The 21,998-nt window shown below is 39.4% G+C and overlaps 1 protein-coding gene across 7 annotated transcripts in view; it reads right to left on the bottom strand.

Annotated features, from left to right (window-relative positions):
* CRYZ (crystallin zeta) overlaps positions 1-21,964 on the bottom strand; it is a 36,439-nt gene extending 14,475 nt beyond the window's left edge. For 4 of the 7 annotated variants that reach the window (XM_058716952.1, XM_058716955.1, XM_058716954.1 and 1 more), the window contains exons 1-6: positions 21,854-21,964; positions 16,391-16,507; positions 14,784-14,936; positions 10,826-10,989; positions 5,972-6,023; positions 1,626-1,775 (exon numbers count right to left, since the gene is read on the bottom strand). In XM_058716952.1, coding sequence (XP_058572935.1) covers positions 1,626-1,775; positions 5,972-6,023; positions 10,826-10,989; positions 14,784-14,936; positions 16,391-16,501 — 630 coding nt within the window. In that variant the 5' untranslated portion in view covers positions 16,502-16,507; positions 21,854-21,964. Of the gene's footprint in view, positions 1-1,625; positions 1,776-5,971; positions 6,024-10,825; positions 10,990-14,783; positions 14,937-16,390; positions 16,508-20,953; positions 21,185-21,853 lie in introns of those variants that run through there. The other 3 variants (XM_058716953.1, XM_058716958.1, XM_058716957.1) reach the window with 3 other exon arrangements.
* Positions 21,965-21,998: the final 34 nt, after the last annotated feature.

The raw sequence follows: 21,998 nt of genomic DNA, 5'->3' as shown, positions 1-21,998 counted from the left end.
GATACCAGCAGGATGCAGGCACTAACTGACCAGGGGAGATGAGACTGGTCAGGAGGAAGGTCTAGCACCAGGGAGGATGGCAGACCAAGGGGAAAGTCTAAGGAGCAACAACATTTAAGTAATATGAGGAGGAAGGGGGCTGGAAATGAAGTCAGGCAAGTAAGACGAGAATCAGCTTTCAGGAGACGTGGTCAGGGGTAGCTGCTGCCAAAAAAAAAAACCCCAAAAAATCAAGCAGGATGAGGCCTAAGCCAAAAGCAGCAGATGGGTAATTAGGAGCCCACCGGTGACCTCTGACAAGAGGTATAAGTAGCTGGGGTGGAAGCAACATGCGGGGGAAGGTGACGGGAGGTAAGGAAGTAAAAGATGTCCTCACTACTTTCTCAAGTGTGGTGGTAGAGGGTGTGGAGGGTTTGATAAAGGGTTAAGGGAATGGTCTGGAGAATGAGAGAGACTTAAGCAGAAGGAGCCAGTAGAAGACATAGAAGCCATAAGACCTCAAGGTCTTAAGGTCAGATTTCTGCAAAACAAAAACATATTCTTAAAATAACTGAGCATTTTTCATCTTTATAAATATTCTTGGATAATAGTATCAGGCATGAATATTCAATTAATTTTAGGTTTTCTAGATATATAACAAAAGAGTGCCTTTACACAGCTTTTTTTTTTTTTTTTTTTTTTTTGGCAAGATGATGTAGTGGTAATACACAAACCCTCACTCATATTTTCCTCAATTTGTAATGACCTAGGTTACATAGTAATCAGTACCTGGAAAATTCTAATTCTTTCTCAACATGAGCAAGTAGTCTGAGGATTAGGTTGAATTCTGCTCTAGCAATGAAATATATGCAACGAGTTAACTAAAGCCTACCTCACCACTCTGGTTGTGGTAGTGATTATTCTTCCATGGCATACAATTGACAAGTAAACTTTGTCCCCTAGCTTAGACAGATCCAATTCGTAATCTGTAACTACCTCACCTTCTCTGGAAAATTTAAACCAATAGAAATTATATTAAGAAATTAAGAAAACCTCATGGTCGCCAGAGGTGGGGGTGGGAACTGGGTGAAATGGGTGAATGTGATCAAAAGGTACAAACTTCCAGACATTAAAAAAAAATAAGTCACAGGGATATAATGTACAGCATGACAACTATAGTTAATAGTACTATATCACAGATTTGAAAGTTGCTAAGAGCATATCTTAAAAGTTCTTATCAGAAGAAAAAAAAATTTGTAACTATGTATGGTGATGGATGTTAATGAGACTCAGTGTGGTAATCATTTCACAATATATGATATATACAAATATCAAAAAAAAATTTAAAAGAACACCTCTCAGCTCTAAATACAAAGCTCTGACTTTACTCAAAATGTGACTGCATTAAAGAGTACCAATTTTTATAACTAAGACTCTGGAAAGGCTATATTTTATTTGATAAACATAAACAAGTCAAATGAGAGTGAGGTCTGAAAATTAGACATCTTTGCTTTTTTAATTAAAACTTTAAAACACACATAGGCATAAAAAAAGAAAACAAACAGCTTTAAGAGAGTGGTTGCTTAAAAAAGGTTACAAAAAAGTCTGTCAAGAAACAAAATTTACTTTCATAAAACTAATTTTACCTTAATTTTATCAATATAATTATGTTCTCTGTGGTTAAACACTTCATGGGCTCCATTTTGCAAAACGATGTTTTGTCCTTCCCCGGTACCAGCTGTGCCCAGAACCTTTAAACCATAAGCTCTAGCAATCTGGCATACTGCCAGTCCAACCTGAAAAACAAAATATAAATGCATACTTTCAGATTCTTTGCATCCCTGCATATATTTCTTAAATATATATAATAAACTGAAGGTTCCTCTAGGTCCTACTCTATCCTTAAGGAATTTCGAGTCTAAATGAAGAAATAAGAACAACAGCTAACTTTTATTGAGCATTTATAATGTGCCAGGTACCACAAAAAATACTTTCTATGCATTGCTTTATTTTATCCTCACAGTAAGTCTAAGTAGACATGATGTATGTAAGCAGACATGAAGTAGATATGACTAGTGTCCATGTTCTGTAGATGAGAAAACTGAAACTTATATAATGTAAGTGACTTGCCCAGGTCACAGAGATGGGAACAGAACCAAGTCACAGAGCTGGACCAAATCAGTCTGTAGAGCTTGAGCCTTTAACCACTGTATCAAAACGTGTACTTACCATCTGCTTTGCACAGAAGGTACAGAGTTTAAAGCTATTCAAAACATGCTCACTGGCTTCATACTTTCACTGTACATTTAAAGTATTACACAATAAATGTTACACCATTTAAGTGGAAGAGACAGGCGTATGAGCAAATTAACTTATTCATCCATATGATGACCATTAAATGTTTACTATGTGCTAGACATGGTACTTTGTGTAAGAAACATGTTCTAAGAAAGAGGAAAAATAATAAACACAAACAAATAAATGAATAAATTAAATTCAGAAAATAAAAACATGCTGTGAAAAAAACCCCAGCCTATTGTGTTACAAGGAGATAGAGAGAAGGGTTAGTTAGATCATCACCAAAGGCCACTCTGAAGAGATGAGACCTGAGTGAAGTGAGGCACGAGCCATGTGCAGATCTGGAAAGTCTGGTGGAGAATGCTGTAGGCAGAATGGCTGTAGCTCACCTTGTGATGTGGGAATGAGCCTGGGGCATTAAGGACAGAAAGAGGGTCCATGCGGCTTAAAGGCAGGGCACATGGGAGACAGAGCAAGATGTGGCCAGAGGGGTACACAGGGCCTTGCAGGTAAAGGCTTTGGATTATATTTAAGAGATAACTCAGAGCTATCAGACAGGTGCACCTGGGTGGCTCAGTCGGTTAAATGACCGACCAACACTTGATTTTTTCGGTTCTGGTCATGATCTAACAGTTTGTTGAGTTCGAGCCCCACATTGGGCTCCGTACTGACAGCGCTGAGCCTGCTGGGGTTCTCTCTCCCTTTCTCTCTGCCCCTCCCATGTGCTCTCTTTCTTTCTCTAAATAAATAAATAAATAAATAAATAAATAAATAAATAAATAGAACATTTTATATGGGAGACAGAAAGAGGGGAGTGGCGATAGGAGTAAGATGGACCTTCCTCATGGACTGCATCCGAGAAGTGAGGCACAGAGAAAAGTCAAGGCTGTCTCCTGGGTCTCTGGCCAGGTTAACTGGGTAGATTAATAGGGCTGAGGAAGAGTACAGAGAATCAAGTTTGTAAGAGTATCAAGACTCACTCTGAGCAAGCTGAGCTGTATTTGCTCACCTAAGTGAAAATGTGTAGTAATCAGCTGAATAAGCATATGGAGCTGGAAATATAAATTTGAGATTCATCAGTTTAGAGATGGTATTTAGAGCCACAGATTGCACGAAGTAACTAGATCATTACATAAATGTGCTTAGGATAAAGGAGAAATAAACGTATATTAGGAATATGGATAAAAGTAATTATTTAAATTACAGTGCTAGGAAATCTATGTTTGGTTACATGATCTATGAATGGCACAAATAAGTGTCACGTACATTTAGAGCAGGGCTTCTCAAACTTAGCACTATTGACATTCAGGGCTGGATAGTTCTATGATGTGGGTGCGATCCTGTATGTTGAAGGATGTGTAGAGTAGCATGTACCCATTAGAGGCCAGAAGCCCTCCATCCAGTGACAACCGAAATGTCCCCAGACACTGCGCCAAATGTTCGAGGGGGAGAAGAGATGATGCCAAACCACCCATCGCTGATAACCAACGATTAAGAGGAAGGTAAAATCATGGACTAGGCATGACAGTAAAGAGTTTAAATGAAAAATGATGATAGAAACTGATTAAAATTGTAACAGAATCACAGACTCCCCAGGCCTGAAGTAGACTTTAAAGATTGTATGGCATATGGGAGTGATGAGCCTGAACTCTGTTGGGTTTTGGCAGGGATTTGTTTGATTTAACCAAAACAAACAAACAAAAAAACTCACTGTCTGATGAGAGAGACATTCAATTCCATGAAATACATTATACTACGGAGTTAGCACTATTGATTTGCTACTTTAAATTAAAAAAAAAAAAACAACAAAACAGGCCTGTAATAAAACTACACCTATACTAAAAACTTACTGTAAATATATCTCTTCATATTCTACTTTAAAGAAGCACCTAATCGCTGTTCTGAAGGTACTGTTTACTTTATTCTTGTCAACAATCAGCAATACCCCTTTGATAGATGATATACCGTTAATGTGTCAACTATTTTTCTTCTATTTACTTTGCTGACACTAAAATAGGGCACTCCCCACCAACATATCTGGATAACAACCGTGTTCATAAATTCCACACCATTTTAAATACACACCATAATCCCAAAGGAATTTGCATTAAATGAGGACAGAAAGTACAAACAGAAGCAAGACAAAACCCAGTACTATTTCCCTGTGGTAGGGCAGGGAGGATCAGAAGCGCTTCACACACCAGGCCACCAGCCTATCCCTGCCAGCCAAGGATTTAACAAACTCAGCCAGCTCAGAGAACAGTATGGATTTTGCCTTAAAAAAAAAAAAAAAAATCATGGTGAAGCGACTGAGCTTTTTACAAGAGGGTGAAGGGAATAAAAAGATTTTCTTTAAACTCTTCTCTCCCCTTCCTACTGAAACCTCTCTCTTTTATACAGAGCACAAGGTTAGCTCTCTCAAAGCCAAAGCAATTTAAATAAATGCATGTTTGACAGATCCTTTAGTTATTTTGGGTGAAATTTAATTTAACCCAAAAATAGCCTCTTCAGTGAAGGTATGCAATGGGAAGTTTTGACAAGGTATATCTGTCACATTTTCTCAAGCCCCCAAAAGACATTCTTGGTCTTTTCAGGAAATAGTCTGATCTGTGACATCCTTCAGAATTGATCTATTTGAGGTAGACAGGAAGCTAAGTGTGGTACCTCAGGCTTCATCTCTTTAAAGTAACAGAAACACAATGGGCTGAATCCTCTGTTTGTACCACCTGGCCACCTTTAGCCATAAATTCACATTTTCAGGATGCCACTCATTATGCTGGGTACAATGTGCCATTTTTAATAGGTTACTTGTGTTGATTTACTCTGCAGAATACATAATGCTCTGAAAGGGTTAACCAGCTTCCTCAAGGTTAGCCATGGAGCCCCAGGACCTGTATTTTAAAAATGTGAAATCTCATCTCCAAAATTTCTAAAGCCTCTACATGCAGGATAGAGGTCATGTGGATTTCTTGTTAAATTCCAACCTCAGAGCTCTAACTTTTCCTCTAAGCTCCTCAGAGGCAGACTGACAGCCGGTTTCTTGAAGAAGCTTCTGACAGCCCAGTGTTGGGTTATTTCACTGAAGGGCTTATTTTAAAGTTCTCCGTCCTCTCCCCACCTCCCCACATTAGCATTTTAAGCCACGGGTTGTGGAGTTAAGGACACAGCTGTACACTGTGCCTTCCATGAATGTCATCAAAGCGCAGCGGGCAAGCAGAAGGAAGATAGAAGGGCCTCAGAATTCACAGTGCAGCTTTGCAGTGCTGTCTGGGGCAATGCAGGTAAAGCTTTAACAAACCTTAGTTTCCTTATCTAAGGGAATAAGGAATTAATATTAACTTTAAAAAACTGTTTCAAATTCTAAATAAATATTATTATAACATAGGCTACTTGAAGGCAAAAACAAAGCCAGTTTATCTTGGTCCACACCCAACACAGGTGGAAAACCTAATACACACATTTTTAATGGGGTGGTCTGTTGAATCTATTAACCAAGAAATGCTAAACTAATGACAAGGAATCACCTTCAGAAGATAGAACTTAAAAAAGCTTTACTACAAAAAGGAATATTTATTGACTATAAATATTGACTATGTTTATAAATTTGGCTTTTAAAAATGACTTAAAAGAAATATAATGTGAAACCCATTAACAAAATCTCATTTAAAAATAAACTTAAAAAACAAATACTTACTCCTCCACTAGCCCCGTGAACCAGAACACTTTCTCCAGCTTTCACACGGGCACTGCAAAAGAAGGCATGATCATCACCTCACTTTGAAGCTAATTAACCCAGGAGTTTGTCATTCTTAAGAAAACTCTACCCTCAGTTCAGCTAACACTTCCCCAAATAGGAAGCTCATTCTACTTTATAGCCCCAAATTTTCTCCAGGTTTCAGAGGATCAAACAATGGCTCTTCAGAGCCACAAACAAAAGACAACCTTAAATTTATTTATGCATTCAACAAACGTTTACTGGGAATCTGTTATGTGCCAGGCACTGTGCTGCATGCCTGACTCTCGAATTCATTCCCCCAGAAAGTGTCTCAAAACAGGCTTTTTATAGCCTAATTGTTATTCTGTGGCCCGGGATAATGTCCAAGTAAACACAGAAGTCAGATTATTTAAGGAAACATTTTCCTTCTCTGTGCCTTTGAACATCAGGTTGTATAACCTCTAAGCCTGCATTTCAGAGAGCAACGCTGAATTGGCATGGTAGGAGAGTAAGAAGTACGATAAATCCTGTCACAAAGGTTTCTATGTCACCCCCAAAATGTCTACATCCTCTGGTGAAATGACACATTCTTTTTAATTCTGGTTCATACTACTACTTTTCTGTTATACAAAAAATAAGGCACAGACAGGAGATGCTTTATTATTCCAGATGGACAAGTGCTAATGTCACAATCCAGCAGCTGTTCTATGATCCAGATCTGACTCTCAGGAGATCTCTTCCTTCCTAGAACAATAGGGGTGGCCGCACCATACAGACATTGTGGTCAGACATCTGGGAGTAAGAACAAAATAACCCTGGGTCTTGCTCAAGGCTCTATGCTAACAGCTGACAAATGGCAATTGTGAGCAGTAAATGAAGCTTTTCCCAATACTCTTGCTTAGAGATAAGGAGACTGAGGGCAGTGAGTTAAATGGAGAGTCTGAAATGATAAACTTAAGATAACTATCACCAAAACACTTTGATACTTTAAAAAGTAAAACATAAATAAATGTAAGAGAAAGAATAACTAACGTTATACTGTGGGATATGAAATACTTTTCCCAGTAACGTTTTTAAAAAACTTACAAACAAGCCCTCAAACACTAAAAGCACATTCTCCCTAAAACACTGGGCTTGGGGTGGGGTGGTGAAAAAGCAGGCTAATGCTCTTCTGGATGCCCACTGCTCTGATCCTTCTACCTTTGCACAGAGTCACTGTGATGGTTAATTTTATGTGTCAACTTGGCCTGAGCCATGGGGCCAGATATTCGGTCAAACATTATTCTGGATGTCTCTGTGAAGGGCCTCTTCCAATCAGCTGAAGGCTTTAATAAAACAAAGACTGGCTTCTGGAGCAAGAAGGGATTCTGCCCATAGATTGACTTTGAATTTGAACTGCAACTCTTTGCTGGGTCTCCAGCTTGCCAGTTTACCCTCTCAGACTTTAAACTCACCAAGCCTCCACAGAGCAATCTCCCTGCCTCAATCTCTCTCTAATATATATATATATATATATATATATATATATATATATATATATATATATATATTATATATACATATGTGTATGTATATACATATGTAAGTACGCACAAATTCTGTTTTTCTGCTCCTCTGGAGGACCCTGACAAATACAGTCATCTCCCCCTGGGGGTCACGGCAGGGGCTGGAGCCTTGGCCTGGCTTTCCATGATGCTGTCCCTTATTCCCTCCCAGTCACTGAAGACTAGTACATGGCACACAGACTTTCTCTCCCACCCAAAACCAACCCTAATCTAAAAAGTTTCAACATTCTCTGGGAAGAAAACCTTGAATCACAATCCCTGAATTTTCCTCCCCTTTGGCCACTCTCTCCCAAGGCTGAACCTGGTAACTGCCCTCAACCATTCCACTTGAGAAATAGCAGACCCTAATAACCAATGCTATGACAGCAACCTCCTCTCCTAATTCTGTAAGCCCATATTCTCTCAAAAATTTTCTTTCCACTTCCCAGAGACTGGCATCTCTCAATTATTCAGTTTCTGCCCACTTGTGCTCCTGGCCTCGCTTCCTTTGCTGGACAGCTGGACCCTGAGGTAGGTTACCCCAACTCCTCCCTCTCTTCCTCTCCAGTGCTCTCATTTCCTTTGCACTGTTCCATTTTGCCACTAGTACTCCAGGCCTAGATGAATGTTAAAATCTAACTTCTTTGATAATCTATCCAAATGGCTTAGTACTATTAAAAAAAAAAAAAAAAAAAAAAAAAAAAACTCACATGACCATGCATTTTGGTGCCACTTCAGTTCTGATTCTCAAAAGATCACTTTGCATATTTAATTATGAAAAGTGAGGCAATCACATATGAGTTCCTTCAACACTCCACCTCCCTACCCACAAACTTTTCCGTAATTATGCCATTTTCACATCTTATAGGTTTAGCAGATGAGCTGTCCTTCGGATAGCTGAAGCCAATCTCCCTACATATGTCCTAAGTCCTTTCCATCTTGCCTTCTGCAGGATCTGGTTCCATCTGCCACTCCACCCTCTCTTCCAAACCTTCCATCGCCCCCTCTCTGCTAGATCTTTTCTCAGCTATAAACATGTTCAACTCTCGCCCAACCTTTAGAAAATCCTGTTGTCCCCACACTGTCCTCGAGTATTCTTCTGCTCCCTCCTCCCTCCCTACCTCCATTCAAGGAACCAGTTTCCGCTTCCTTCTCTAGCCCACTCACTCAAGCTTCTGTCCCACCACTACTGAAAATGACCTGATTCAAGTCACCAATCACCTCCTCACTGCGAAGCCTGTTCTTTTTATTCCCCAAACACCTCGCTGCTACATTTGATGGCTAGCTTCCCTCCTTAGTAACATCAACTACTGTCCCTAACACTGCCAACACTGATGGGAGTACTTGCTCTGCGCCAGACTCTGTGCTGATCTTTACCAGTGTTACCTCATTTAGTTCTCACCACACCCCTAGGAGGTAGGTGCTATTACTATCCACGTATTTCAAATCAGTAAACTACAGCTCAGGCAAGGAAGTAACTGGACCACGGTCATAGGGCTGGTCGTAGGACAAAACAGTATTGGCCTTGGCATACACTCCCTTTGGTCTCTTAGGACTCTGTCTCTACCTCTGACTATACTCCTACATGCTGATATTCTCAAAGGTTCTATTCTCACTCCCCTGCACTTCACTCCCTGAAGGCTTTCAGTCACTTTCATCTCATCAGCTCCCACACACAGGCTGACAGTCCCTCGGTTACATGTTTAGCCTTCAGGCTTTCATCTAACAGGTTGCTGGTCTTCTCCATTATGATGCCTATCTTGGTTTCAACTCCAAAACTGGACTCAGCTTCCATCTGACACTTTTTCCTCCTTTTCTTTAAACATTATCCAAGCTAAAGAGCTGGAAGTATCCATAAGCTCCTCTTCTCTCTCATTGTCCACATGCAAACACTCAACCAAATAAACCTGATTTTACCCTCCAATAGTTATCCTTTCCTCTCCACCTTTTCTATTTTCTACTCTGGCCCGTAAGTATTATGCCTAAGAGATATTCACATAATACCCCCCTATCTCTTTCTCCATTCCTGTCACCAAATCCTGTCACCTTTCACATAGCTGACAGGTGATCTTAATAAAATACTCATATGACAGTATCTCTCCTGAATGAAACATTTCACGATCCCCAATCCCTTACAGAACCAATATGCGAGCTCTATCATCTTGTTTTTCATAATATGAAATCTATTCCATGTGATAGCTAACATTTATTGAGAAATGACTATATTCTAGCCTAATTCTATGCCACTCTTTGCCTTGATATCTTCTATTCAACAAAAGCAAATTGCTATAGCTCTCCTTAAATATCAAGATTTTCCCCCCGATGCTAGGCTATTCCTATGGTCTAGAATTCCCTCCCTGCTCCGAACTATCCTTCCCCAGGATGACCCCTTCTGATTTTTTTCAAATACATAGGGAATTTGATGAAAATACAGATTCTCAGAGGGATGCCTGGCTGGCTCAGTCAGTGGAGCATGTGACTCTTGATCTCGGGGTTGTGAGTTCAAGCCCCACACTGAGTGTAGAAATTACTTAAAAATAAAATCTTTGTGTGTGTGTGTGTGTGTGTGTGTGTGTGTGTGTGTGTTAAGGACAGCTAGGTAGCTCAGTCGGTTCAGCATCTGACTCTTGATTTCGGCTCAGGTCATGATCTCATGGTTCGGGAGTTCGAGGCCCACATTGGGCTCCATGCTGACAGTGCAGAGCCTGCTTGGAATTCTCTCTGTCTCCCTTGCCCTCTGCCTCTCCCCTGCTCACACACACACTCTCTCTCTCTCAAAATAAATAAATAAACATTTGCAAAAATTAAAAAATATACAGGGAGATTCTTAGATCCCAACCATGGAAGCTGACCAGTGGGTCTAGGGTACTATACTTTTAAATTGCAGCAATTAGTTTCTAGGGCTAGATAACAAAGATTTTTGAACCAGGACTTTAAAATAATCTAAGCCTTACGTCTTGGCAGGAAGCCCTATCTCATCACCACTGTTACATCCCTTGTGATCCCACAAATCCCTATGCACATCTACACCACTGTACTTCCTCCATATTATACATCAACAATATTACTCTTATGTCTATCTCTCTTACTAGACTGTCAGATGCATCTTAAAGATAAAGACAGTGTTTTGCTCTTCTTTATATCCCCAGTGATTAGAATAATCTCCCAAATTAGCATAGTTTCCACTCCATAAATACTTAATGGTAACCAAATATGAGAGACGGATACATGGACGCATGGCAGGAAGGAAGGCAATACTGGCAGTATAAGCGACAGTGTATGTTATTACCTGTGGAGCAGAGCTCGATAAGCAGTAAAATATGGGATACCGATGGCAGCTCCTTGTTTAAAGTCCAGTTTTTCTGGCAGTGGGTAAACAGTGTGATCTGCTGCAAGAGCATACTCAGCATAGCCCCCAGAGATGGTGTTGGTAGTGAAAACTCTGTCACCTTTCTGGGGAAAGCAAGAGATTAATAAATGCACCAGGGGTCAAAAATTATGTCAAAATGGGTATAATCCTTCATAATGTAACCATTATAACAACAAATAAGTATTTATGTATTGCTTTCTACATCTTAGGGTCTTGTAAAAATAGCTTCAAAATGCTGAACGTTAAAAAAATTTTTTTTTTTTTTTTAGAGAGAGAAAAAGCACGAGCTGGGGAGAGGGGTAGAGGGAGGCAGGGAGGGAGAGAATCCCAAGCGGGCTCCGTGCTCAGCACAGAGCCCAATGTGGGGCTTGAACCCACAATCCTGGGATCTTGACCTGAGCCAAATCAAGAGTCGGATGCTCAACCTACTGAGCCACCCAGGTACCCCTGAACATTTTTAAAGGTTTTATTCGCAGAAACAAAGAAGAAGAAAAATTAAAGGAAATAGAAAAAATAAGAGGAAAGAGAACCTCCAGAATGGTATAACATGAAGACAACTAATCTTCATTGAGATCTTACTGTGCAAGTCACTGTATTAGGTGCTTAATGAGTACTGTCTAATTTGATCTTCTCAAGAGCCTATGAGGTAAGTACTTTTCTTATCACCACTTTAGATTAATTCCACTATACAAATGAGGAAATGGAGGGACAAAGAAGTTCAATAATTTGCTCAGATTAAGCAGTTAGTAAATGGCAGTTAATAAAACCATTTTTTTCCCTCTGGTATACTAGGGAGAAAATAAAACATAAGGTTTCCTCCACACACTAAATACCTGTTCTAAATCCTTTCTACATGTTCCCCTTCATTTTTTATGCATACACCAAGCGCAAGAAACTATCTGTGGATCCTGATAGTAAAATGAGCCGAAACAGGCTTCTTCCCTTGTTACAGCACCAGAAACACAGTAGACTTTCAGCAAACTCTGCTGGGTCCTTGCTATTGAACAGTGGATGCATAGTTGAGGGTCAGGTATGGCACTATGCAAGCATTCAAGCCTGTCCAACATGACCTGCATGCTAGGGAAATTAGGCTATCACTGTAAACACCTGCCCTAACTCTTCTTTCTTGAAAAAAAAAAATGTAAATATTCCCTGGAAGAAGCACAACTTTAAGGCAATAACTCTCAGTATACTTAAATTTGTACTATAAGAGATCTGAAAAAGTAACAGCACTATGCAGTGTGATAGAAACAAAAAAGCCTCACAAGGCATCCAGGAGTCAAAGACAAGCCTCACTACTTAACAGTGTCACTTGCAAATGGTCAAATATGACTGTACTAAGATCAGTACCATTTTTTTACAGCTTAAAAAGAGGTTGTATTCTTTCTAATATAATTCAAATATTTTCTAGGAGTTCACTATGAAAGCAGTACTTTTTGAGTTCTGTGATGGATATTAATAACAAAACACCCTCCTCCACTAAAAGCATCTTAAACTCTAGGATGACAGAAAAGAAAAGGGTAAGAGTAACTACAATGCAAGACAAAGATGATGTGCCATCAAAGACGGGTAGCAGGAAAAGAAGGAAATTATTTCTAAGTAGAAGGAGTAAAAAACAGCTTCACTGGGAAGCTAATATTTAAGGTAAGTCTTGAAGAATAGGACAAGATTTTAAAAACTAAAGCTGAGGAGTCATTATGAGTGAGGGAAACAAAGTAAGTAAAGGAACAGTGGCAGGAGTAAGTGTTGAGAAATCGCTGGCATTTGTGCCCAATGAGTAAGTAGTCTAACATACAGAATGTAATAGTTTCAGGGATAAAATGAAAGGGAATTAAAGCTGGAGGGTAAAATCTCTTCCACCTATGCTTATAAGTTTCAGTTTAATTCTGCCAAGCGGCAGAACCAATATGAAAAAAGATAGAGAAGAGCGAGCATGGGGTATGCAGGGAAGAGCAGCTTTACTAAAAAATAAACTACCAGGTGAGAAGGAATAGAGATAAGAATGGAAGGATAGTAGAAAGGAGCATGAAATATCTTCTCTAACAACATAAGCAGTCTCAGCAATACTCTGAAATCTGCAAGGAACTAATGTTAAGAATTAACTGTAAAACAATCAATTACATTTTAGAAAACACCCTTTATATAGCAAGAATTGACTGAAGGAGGAGGGAGGGCAGGTGTTAAATACCCATTACAGATATCCAGGTAAGGGACTAGGTAGAATAACCTGAACTATAGGCAGTGGGAATGGAAAGAGAGAAAACAGTTCTAGTAAGGGAGAGCTGAGTGGGGGGAGTGAAGAGATATGCCTCAAAGCACAGAAGTCACCAAGACAGTCATACAAGAGAGGAGCAGATCTAACGTGACAAAAGATAAGCTCAGTTTTAGACATACTGAGTAAGAGGTTACCAAGGGTTGACTATGTGGGTCTCATACTCTCCAACACAACTTCCTGTGATGATGTAAATGTTCTATATCAGCACTGTCCAGTAGGGTAGCCACTAGAAACAGGGGGCTATTCAGCATTTGAAATGTTGCTATTGTGACTGAGGAATTGACTTTTTTATTTTAATTTTTAATAAGAATTTTAAATAGCCACATGTGGCTACCTTATTAGACAGCACAGGTCCACAGCTTCATAGACAATTCTAAGCTACAGATATCATATGTGATAATGGACACCATGGGGGTGCATGAGATCTTTGTGAAGAAGGTACAGGATACAAAAAGCAGAGGTCTAAGTAAGGGGCCAAGAGCACTGGGCAGCACTAAGATTTGAGGATTATCCAGAGAAAAACAAGCTTGAAAAACAATGTCCAGGAGGAAGTGGGGAAGAGGACAGGAGAAAATGATGTCATAGAAGCTGAAGAAAAAAAAAAATTAAGAAAAAGTAAGTGGCTGAGAGTGTCAAATGTCACTGAGAAGTCAAGAGAGATAATGACATAAAAGGCCCCATTAACTCCAGCAATAGAGAGGCCATTAGTGACATTAGCAGGAATCGTTTCAGTGGAGTGATGGGGGCAGAAGCCAGACTGCCACAGGCCGAGGAGTACAAAGCTGTAGGAATCTGACGGTCTTCCTGTGCAGAGGCCACGTTAATCTTCTCTGTCTCAGTCCAATTTTGGTAAATGTGCTGCCAAAGTTGAGCAGGTCAGGGAATTATGAGAAAAGGTGCTGGGACATGAATATACTATCTGTGTTTTATATTTCTTTTGGCATATAAATAACGAAAGCCCTGATCATAACATTTTCATTGACTCAGTCACCTTGATCTGAGTCAGAGCTCTAAAAATGTATAGTTGACCTTGCATTTTTTTTCATCTTTTACTCATTATTCAAAAGAATTAGCCTTCCCTTTATCCTATGAAACTGAATTTATAAAAGGAATGAAACATCATCTAGGCTTGTTTTTATTGAGAGTTAGGAAATAGTATAATTTCCTTGCTTATTTTCTTTCTTACATGTTTCTGCTACATCAAAAGGATCAGCTGAATTCTATGAGGGGAAGTGAAGATACAGAATTACCCAGCACTTGTCCCCAAAAATGCAAACAAGGAAGACACCTAGACAAGAGGTAATCTCTTTTTTGAATAGAGGAGTCCCCCAAGTGGCAGAAATTGTGTAATGGGGACTTTTATTTATTTTTTAAGTTTTTATTTAAATTCCAGTATAGTTACCATACAGTGCAATATTGGTTTCAGGTGCACAATATAGTGACTCAACACTTCTGTACGTCACCTGGTGCTCATCACAACAAGTAAACTCCTAATCTGTAATGGGCCTTTTAAAGATTTATATACAGACACATTTGAAAGCTATGTCAGAATATTTTAAGAAAAATATTTTGCCAAAATAGAAATAATTTAAAATGTAATACCTTGAAAGTAGATGCATTATCTCCAACAGCTTCTATTACCCCAGCTACATCTGAACCAGGTGTATAGGGTAAGAGTGGTTTTATCTTGTGAGTACCAGAACGAATATATGTTTCCACTGGGTTTACACCACATGCATGGACCTTGATTAGAACCTGCAATGCCAATGTATTTTAGTTAAAACAAAACACTAGGCATTCATTCAGCATTATGCTAGGACTATACAGATTATGGGAGCTATAAAAATGGAGGGGGAAACCTCGCCTTCAACAAGTTCACATTACAGTTTTGCAAACTAACATATAAATAAAAAGATAAGACAGAATGGTTTATGTGCGCAAAACATTTTGGGAAAATAGTAGTGGAAATATTTAAGAAGTCATGTGGCACAAACCTCTATGTGCCCATCAAACCTATCTCCTCCTCCTCCTGGGTATGTGGGAAGAATATTATTTCTTGGCGCCTTTAGTTATGAGCAGCCAAATGATTGAGTTTGGGCACAAAATGATGAGAACTACTCTCAGGGCTGGCCCATAAAGACCTTCTGGGCAATCCTCACTGTGCCTTCACCCCTTCATTAGAAGGGACCTCAGAAGACAGGCATTGAGGGTGACAGAGCCACAATGGAGGAAGGAATGATGGAGGAAGCCTGGGTCCCTAAATCATTCTTCAAGAGTCACCCGCAAACGTTTTAGAATTCTGCAATGCAGTGAATGAGAAACAATTTTCTATTGTTGAACCATTGAGATTTTGAGGTTACATCTACCACAGAAGCTAATTTTACCTTAATTAATATCTAATGATTACTTCTGGTGCAAGAGTAAGAGAAAGCCTTCCAAGGAAAGCGGTATTTGAGCTAGGCCTTAAAAGAAGAGTAGACATTCTTTCAGAATGGGAGAAAAAGGACAATTCAGGTAAAAGGAATAGTATGTGCAAAGACAGAAGGAATGAAAGGGCCTCCTGGGGAGACCAGACAATCCTCTGGGGAGACCAGACAATGTTGCTTGTTATAGCACAGTCTACTGAGAAGGAGCAATAAGAAATGAAACTCTAAAGCTAGGTTGTGGCCAAACTGTAAAAACTCATAAGGTTCAAGTTTCGTTAAGGAAATGAGACTTAAGAGTTACAGAAGGTGCAGTAATAAAAATACATAATTTTTAATGAGAAAGTATATCGTTAAAGTCACAGGAAATGAATAAACTCTTCATTTAAATTCCCTTAAATCATATATGGAAAAGCATGTATGCAGAAGAAAATTATTTTCCTACTGTGCACAAAAAAGAAATCATGGAAGTTTGTAATAGAATAACTTGTTCAACAATACTTATGATTTTATCCAGAAAAAATCAATTACTGCCCTGCATAGATGATTCCCAACTTCAACAATTTTCTTGTAACAGGATATTTTTCCTTTTCATAGATCTACCTCACTAACTGTTATAATTACGTTCTCTTTGTCAGACCTCATATATATCATCAGTATAAACTCTGTCCTAATTCAATGTCTTTTACAAATTATTGTGAGTCTGCTTCTTTTGGACATTAACCTGATGTGCTGGAGACTCACACTCAGTGTAATTATTGCCTGTTTTTATGTCATTATATCTACCTGGTGGTCTTTTGGAGTTGGTACTGCCACATCCGACTGGAGTTTCAGCACTTCTGGTCCACCAAATTCAAAAACTCTAATTGCTCTCATCAATTTCAGTCCAGTTGCCATGGTGACCTAGATACCAAGAAAAAAAAATTATGTATTGTCATATGCATCTAAGCTACCATTATGTTTTTTTTCCCCTGGAGGGGGTAGATCAAACAATTTTTCAAACAACAATTTAAATCTTGAGCTTACACAGATCTCATTTCATGTTTAAGAACCTTTCATCTTACAAATCCTTCAGCTACAAAGCAAAATACTTCATACTACTTCCTGTAGGGATTCAGTGCCTTCAACAGGGGAATCAAACATGCAAATAAAAACATCTGGCTAGACATAGAATGATATAATATCTTAGGTTTCTTTTTGTGTAAGCTTGTGCTGCAACATCTTAGAAATTTTAGGAGCTGATGTTAAGTTTTATTAACATTAGAAAAACAGACCTTCCATTAGATTACAAAATATTTCAAACATACAGAAAAATATGAAGAGTATTTATAATAAACACATTTACCTCCCACTCTGCTTTACCAAATCTTAATATTTTAAAAGCCCAGAACATTATAGACATAACTGAAGCCTCTGAACCCATCCCCAAACCCATTTATAGCCCACCCTTTTAAGAGGTGATTATTACCATAAACTCGGTGCCCCCCATTGCTAAGTATGATGTCATACCACTACTACACATATATTCATTAGTCAAAAATATGTGCTATTGTGTTGCATGTTCTCAAACTTTATTTAGATTGGATCACACTGTACTTAATTCTGCAACTTGCTTTTTCCACTCAACATTAAGTTTTTGAGATTTATCAATGGTGAAACACTTGGCTTTGTGAAGTTCATTTACTCTCACAAAGGAGGAAAACATTAAAAACTAAAAATACTTCTTTGTATGTAATCTTTTATAAATTATAAGGGTCATTTGCAGTTAACCTTTCTGTCCTACCACTGTTGTTATTTTTGTCTACCACTGTTATTATGAAATGAAAACTCAGAGCTAAAATAAACTCTAAAAAAAGGTAAAGGACACTTGAATATAAAAATAGGTAATGGGGCACCTGGGTGGCTCAATCAGTTAAGTGTCTGACTTTGGCTCAGGTCATGATCTCACGGTTTGTGAGTTCAAGCCCTGCGTCGGGCTCTGTGCTGACAGCTCACAGCCTGGAGTCTGCTTCGAATTCTGTGTCTCCTTCTCTCTCTGCCCCTCCCCTGCTCATGCTCTGTCTTTCTCTGTCTCTCAAAAATAAATAAATGTTAAAAAAAATTAAAAATAAATAAAAATAGGCAATTATGGAAATTTTCCATACCTACAGAGATGTAATGAAAGGCTTTTGACTGTATCTCCATAACTTTGCTTGTGTGTTATCACAATTTCTTGAAATTAACCACATCAAATATTTAGTTAGATTCTGCCACCACCTAGAACATTGTTGCTAACTTTTGGAATAATTATATTCATCAACCATGAATAGCTGAAAGATCAAAAACAGTTGCAGAGGAGCACCTGGGTGGCTCAGTCCATTGAGCGTCCGACTTAGGCTCAGGTTATGATCTCGCAGTTTGTTGAGTTCAAGCCCCGAATCAGGCTCTGTGCAGACAGCTCAGAGCCTAGAGTCTGCTTTGGATTCTGTGTCTCCCTCTCTCTGCCCCTTAACTGCTCACACTCTCAAAAATAAATAAACATTAAAAAAATTAAAAACAAACAAAAAAAAAACAGTTGCAGAAACTAGGACTTGAAAGAATTCAGACTTTTACCATATTGAAGCTCAACACAGGGCTACTTAGAGTACATGCTAATGACAAAATGTCACTGCATGTACAGGAGGTAATCAAGAGCATTCGGATAGTGTTATTAATGGAAAGTTCTTGATCTAATTAATCAAAAGTTGTATCATTTTAAAACCCTTGAAGTGATGCAATATAGTACCTAGCACAGAGGAGTAAGTAAATATTCCATTGCTAGAAGGCTGTTTAGCAATGACACATCCTGAAGGGAAGACCTCAAACACAAGGAGGCGGAAGCAGACAAACAACACAAGCCTAAGGTCACTGTAGAGCAGTGAGGCAGTCCTAAGGGTGACACCTGTGTGGAGTGAGGACTAGGAAAAGGCAGTTCACTCCGTAACTACCAGCAGTCTCACGACTATATTTCTATTTGGGTCTTCACTCAGGCTGGGTATTTGTTAGACAAGAAAGTGAAAATGTAAAGACCAGGAAACAGAAACAACAGCAACAAACGAAGGTTGCTCTGATCAGAGTTTTCCATTCTGGAAATAAGAACACAACTTTCTTTTTTTTTCCTTTTTGTCTTCAGCATAGTGTTATAGAAAGAGTATGGGCTTTGGAATCTGACAGCTTTCAGTATGAATTCCATCTCTTATCATTTACTAGCCATATGGCCTTGGGCAAGGCAGTCAACTTTTTTGAGCTTCTTCATCTGAAAACTGGCTAACCACTCAGGGTCACTGTGCTAGGGACACAGCAAGCATCAGGCACTGAATCTGGCAAAAATGTTTACTCTTACATATAATAGATATCATTATTCCTTTCCTATCTATTTTCTCCTTTCCAATTTCTTACTGATTAAAATACTCTTGATTCTATAATTCCATAATCACTTTTGATTATAAATATTTGTGAGACTCAGATTATAAAAACAAGACCTTGGCCTCAAAGAATTCAGTCTAGAGAATCCTTGACACATTAATATCAAACATTGTTATTCATTCAACACATATTTTGTGAACATTAACTGTAAGCGAGGCACTGTGCTAACCTCAGAGAACAAAAAGGGCAAAGAGAAAATGTCCCAGCCCCCCTCCTAGCTCCTGCTCACTCTGCTCTCATTCCTTCCCACAGCTACATACACTATGTAAGATCTGTAGCTCCTTTTCCACTTTCTACCTAATTCCTACCTATTTCCTTCTTTCAAACACTCGCATCTACCTTTTCACCAACAGAAAATTATTATTATCATTATTATCCTCAAAGAACTGCAGCAGTAATAAAAGCAAAATTACCCTGAAATAGGATCTCTCAAAATTATCTAGCACATACATTTCCCCTGCTACATTTGACATCTACCAAGTTGGGAGAAAAGAACAAAAGAAGGAGGATACTCATCCTTAATAATGGATTTAGAAGACCCTGTTGCCTTGTCCAGTACTGCCATCTTATCCTATCCAGTTTGTAAGGAGACAGGGCATAACCTTGACAGTGCTGTCTTCTACTTTGCTTCTGTCCATCTTATTTCCCACTGAGCCTTTGCCACTATGATTGATTAGGCTCCAATCTGCACAAATTGCCTCTGAAAACCCCCTCAACTACCCACAGGGTCATCATCTGCTTCATAATACATAAGGTGATAAGTCAAAAGGAATAATAAAAAGAATAAAATAATACAACACACTAATAACAATTACAATTCTTAAACCCCTGTAATACCTGAGTTCTTCTACAAAGCATGCCTTTCATGTTCATTGGGATAATTATTTTCACCATGGGTTAAAAAAAAAAAAAAAAAGCAACCATTTAATTGTATGCAGAAATGGAAATAAAATCACCATCCATTTTATGGATGAGAAAACATTCCAAGAGGTTAAGAGGTCACACAAAAGCAGAGTGAGAACCCAAGTCCTCTATCTTAAGTGTTGTAAAGTGATTTTTCTTCCCTTTACTGTATAATCATTTTCATCTCATCCTTTGAAATGTTGGCATAGAGGAGCCTTAATTTCTTAAAAATATACTTTATAATGATGATAGCTGAGACAGGCTGAGCTAGAAATATGAAATTCAACTAACCTGAAGGTAGGATTACATATTTTATGATTAAGGCATCTGCTCAGAGTTTGAAATTTTCCAAATGCCTAGAAGTTCGGGAGATCTACTGTTGATACATAGAACATGACTCAATTAGGAAAACTAATAATTTTCTTATCTGTAAAATGGGGCCAGTATCCCCTAGCAGAGGATCCCTGTGAAGATTAAACTGCAAGAGCACACAGGTGAGTGCTTCAGAGCATGCCCAGCATGCAATAAGCTCTACTATTCAGGTTAAATCATTTGCATGTCAGCAGACCTGCCACCCTGCTAGTGTATTTAAATATAAAATTTAAACCAGAGGATCCTGGTTTAAAACCAATTTAATATTGGTTTTTACCTATAAAAAGTTGCCAAGTATACTTCGCAAATCAGAATTTAAAATTCTTCCTCAAATCTTTTCTATGCTCTGTTTGAATTGTTTGGTTTCAATAAAAACTAAAGGGATAGGGTAAATGTTAGAAATATATGTTAACATGGAATGAGGAGATCAAGTCACAAAGTCAGAGCAAAGGCACAGTATGAGAGAAGACCATTAAGTGAAATTAAGAATTGCTGACAAGACATAAAAAATAAGATCTTGGCGAGAGAATCATTACTAAATGTGCTGTTGATCAAGAAAGACTTATGTAAGCCTTTTTTTTTTTTAAATTAGCCTTAAGCCAGAAATACTAAAAAAAAAAATAGAAGTACCCTAAGAAAAGTCTTTCTAAGGCTATAGGTTACTCCCCTGGCCTGGATCTCAGTGCCCACTTCTGATAAGAGGGGGGCGGCAGGGTGTGGAGAAGGAGTTGAATGGATAATTCCAAACCCTCCACGTTCTGGGAAGAAAAGATTGGATGGAACTGGGCAGGCAGCTCTCTGGGTTCAGGAAGAGTTCAGTGGGATTTGTTGCTGCTGACCAGACACGGTGCGTGCGGCTGGCTTCAGTGAGAATTGCACAACCTTTCCCGCTGGCAGTCCAAACTTTAGCCTTTAAACAGTTCAAATATTAACACATTCCCTGGTCACTGAGGTTAAGTCTCGTCTCGGAACTAAGTGAACATCAAACGATGTGTTTACGCAGTGTTCTTTAAGTTTTTTGCCTTTGAAAATGATTTCAGGTGGGGGCCACGGGGCAGGGGAAGCCAAAACACTACGCATTTCTCTCCAAAAGTAAGACAGCAGCTCTGATGGCAGAGCCGACATAGGGCTGGGCTGGAGCTCCGCAGACGCAGGGACAAGCCGTTGCCCGCCGGGCTGAGCACAGGGGCCACGCAGCCGACGCGCGCGGCCGCGGGAATGCCCACGTCCAGGCCCGGCGGCGGGGGCAGAGCCAACGGCGCCCTGCTGGGTGCAGCGCAAACGCAGATCTCACTGGAGACCAGGGCCGGGAGGTCGCGGGCATCAAGTTAAATACCCGCGCGATTTACGCCTGAGGAACAAGCAGCCCGTAGAGGAAAACGTCCTCGGCCACGAGCTCCTTTTGCAAATTCTTCAGGAGGACAGAACGCGGGGTAGGAGCGCCACCTCAATCAACTCGGCCCCTTTTTGGACAAGCGGCGGGGAGATCCGCTGCCTGGACAACTAACGGGACTTTTTAAAACCACTTACCCGGTTCTAGAGAGGGGAAGCAAATTCTGCGAGGGCTCACTCAAATTCCACAAAAAAGGGGACGGACCTGGGCGTCTTCTACGTTTGATGGCTCCTCCTGGTCCGCCCGCCTCTCCCCGCCCCCAGACGAGGGCGCAACCATCTC

Source organism: Neofelis nebulosa, chromosome 2, assembly GCF_028018385.1.
Source record: "Neofelis nebulosa isolate mNeoNeb1 chromosome 2, mNeoNeb1.pri, whole genome shotgun sequence".
Taxonomy (NCBI): domain Eukaryota; kingdom Metazoa; phylum Chordata; class Mammalia; order Carnivora; family Felidae; genus Neofelis; species Neofelis nebulosa.
Note: the sequence above shows the minus strand (reverse complement) of the source record. Positions and strands in the feature narration are given on the sequence as shown.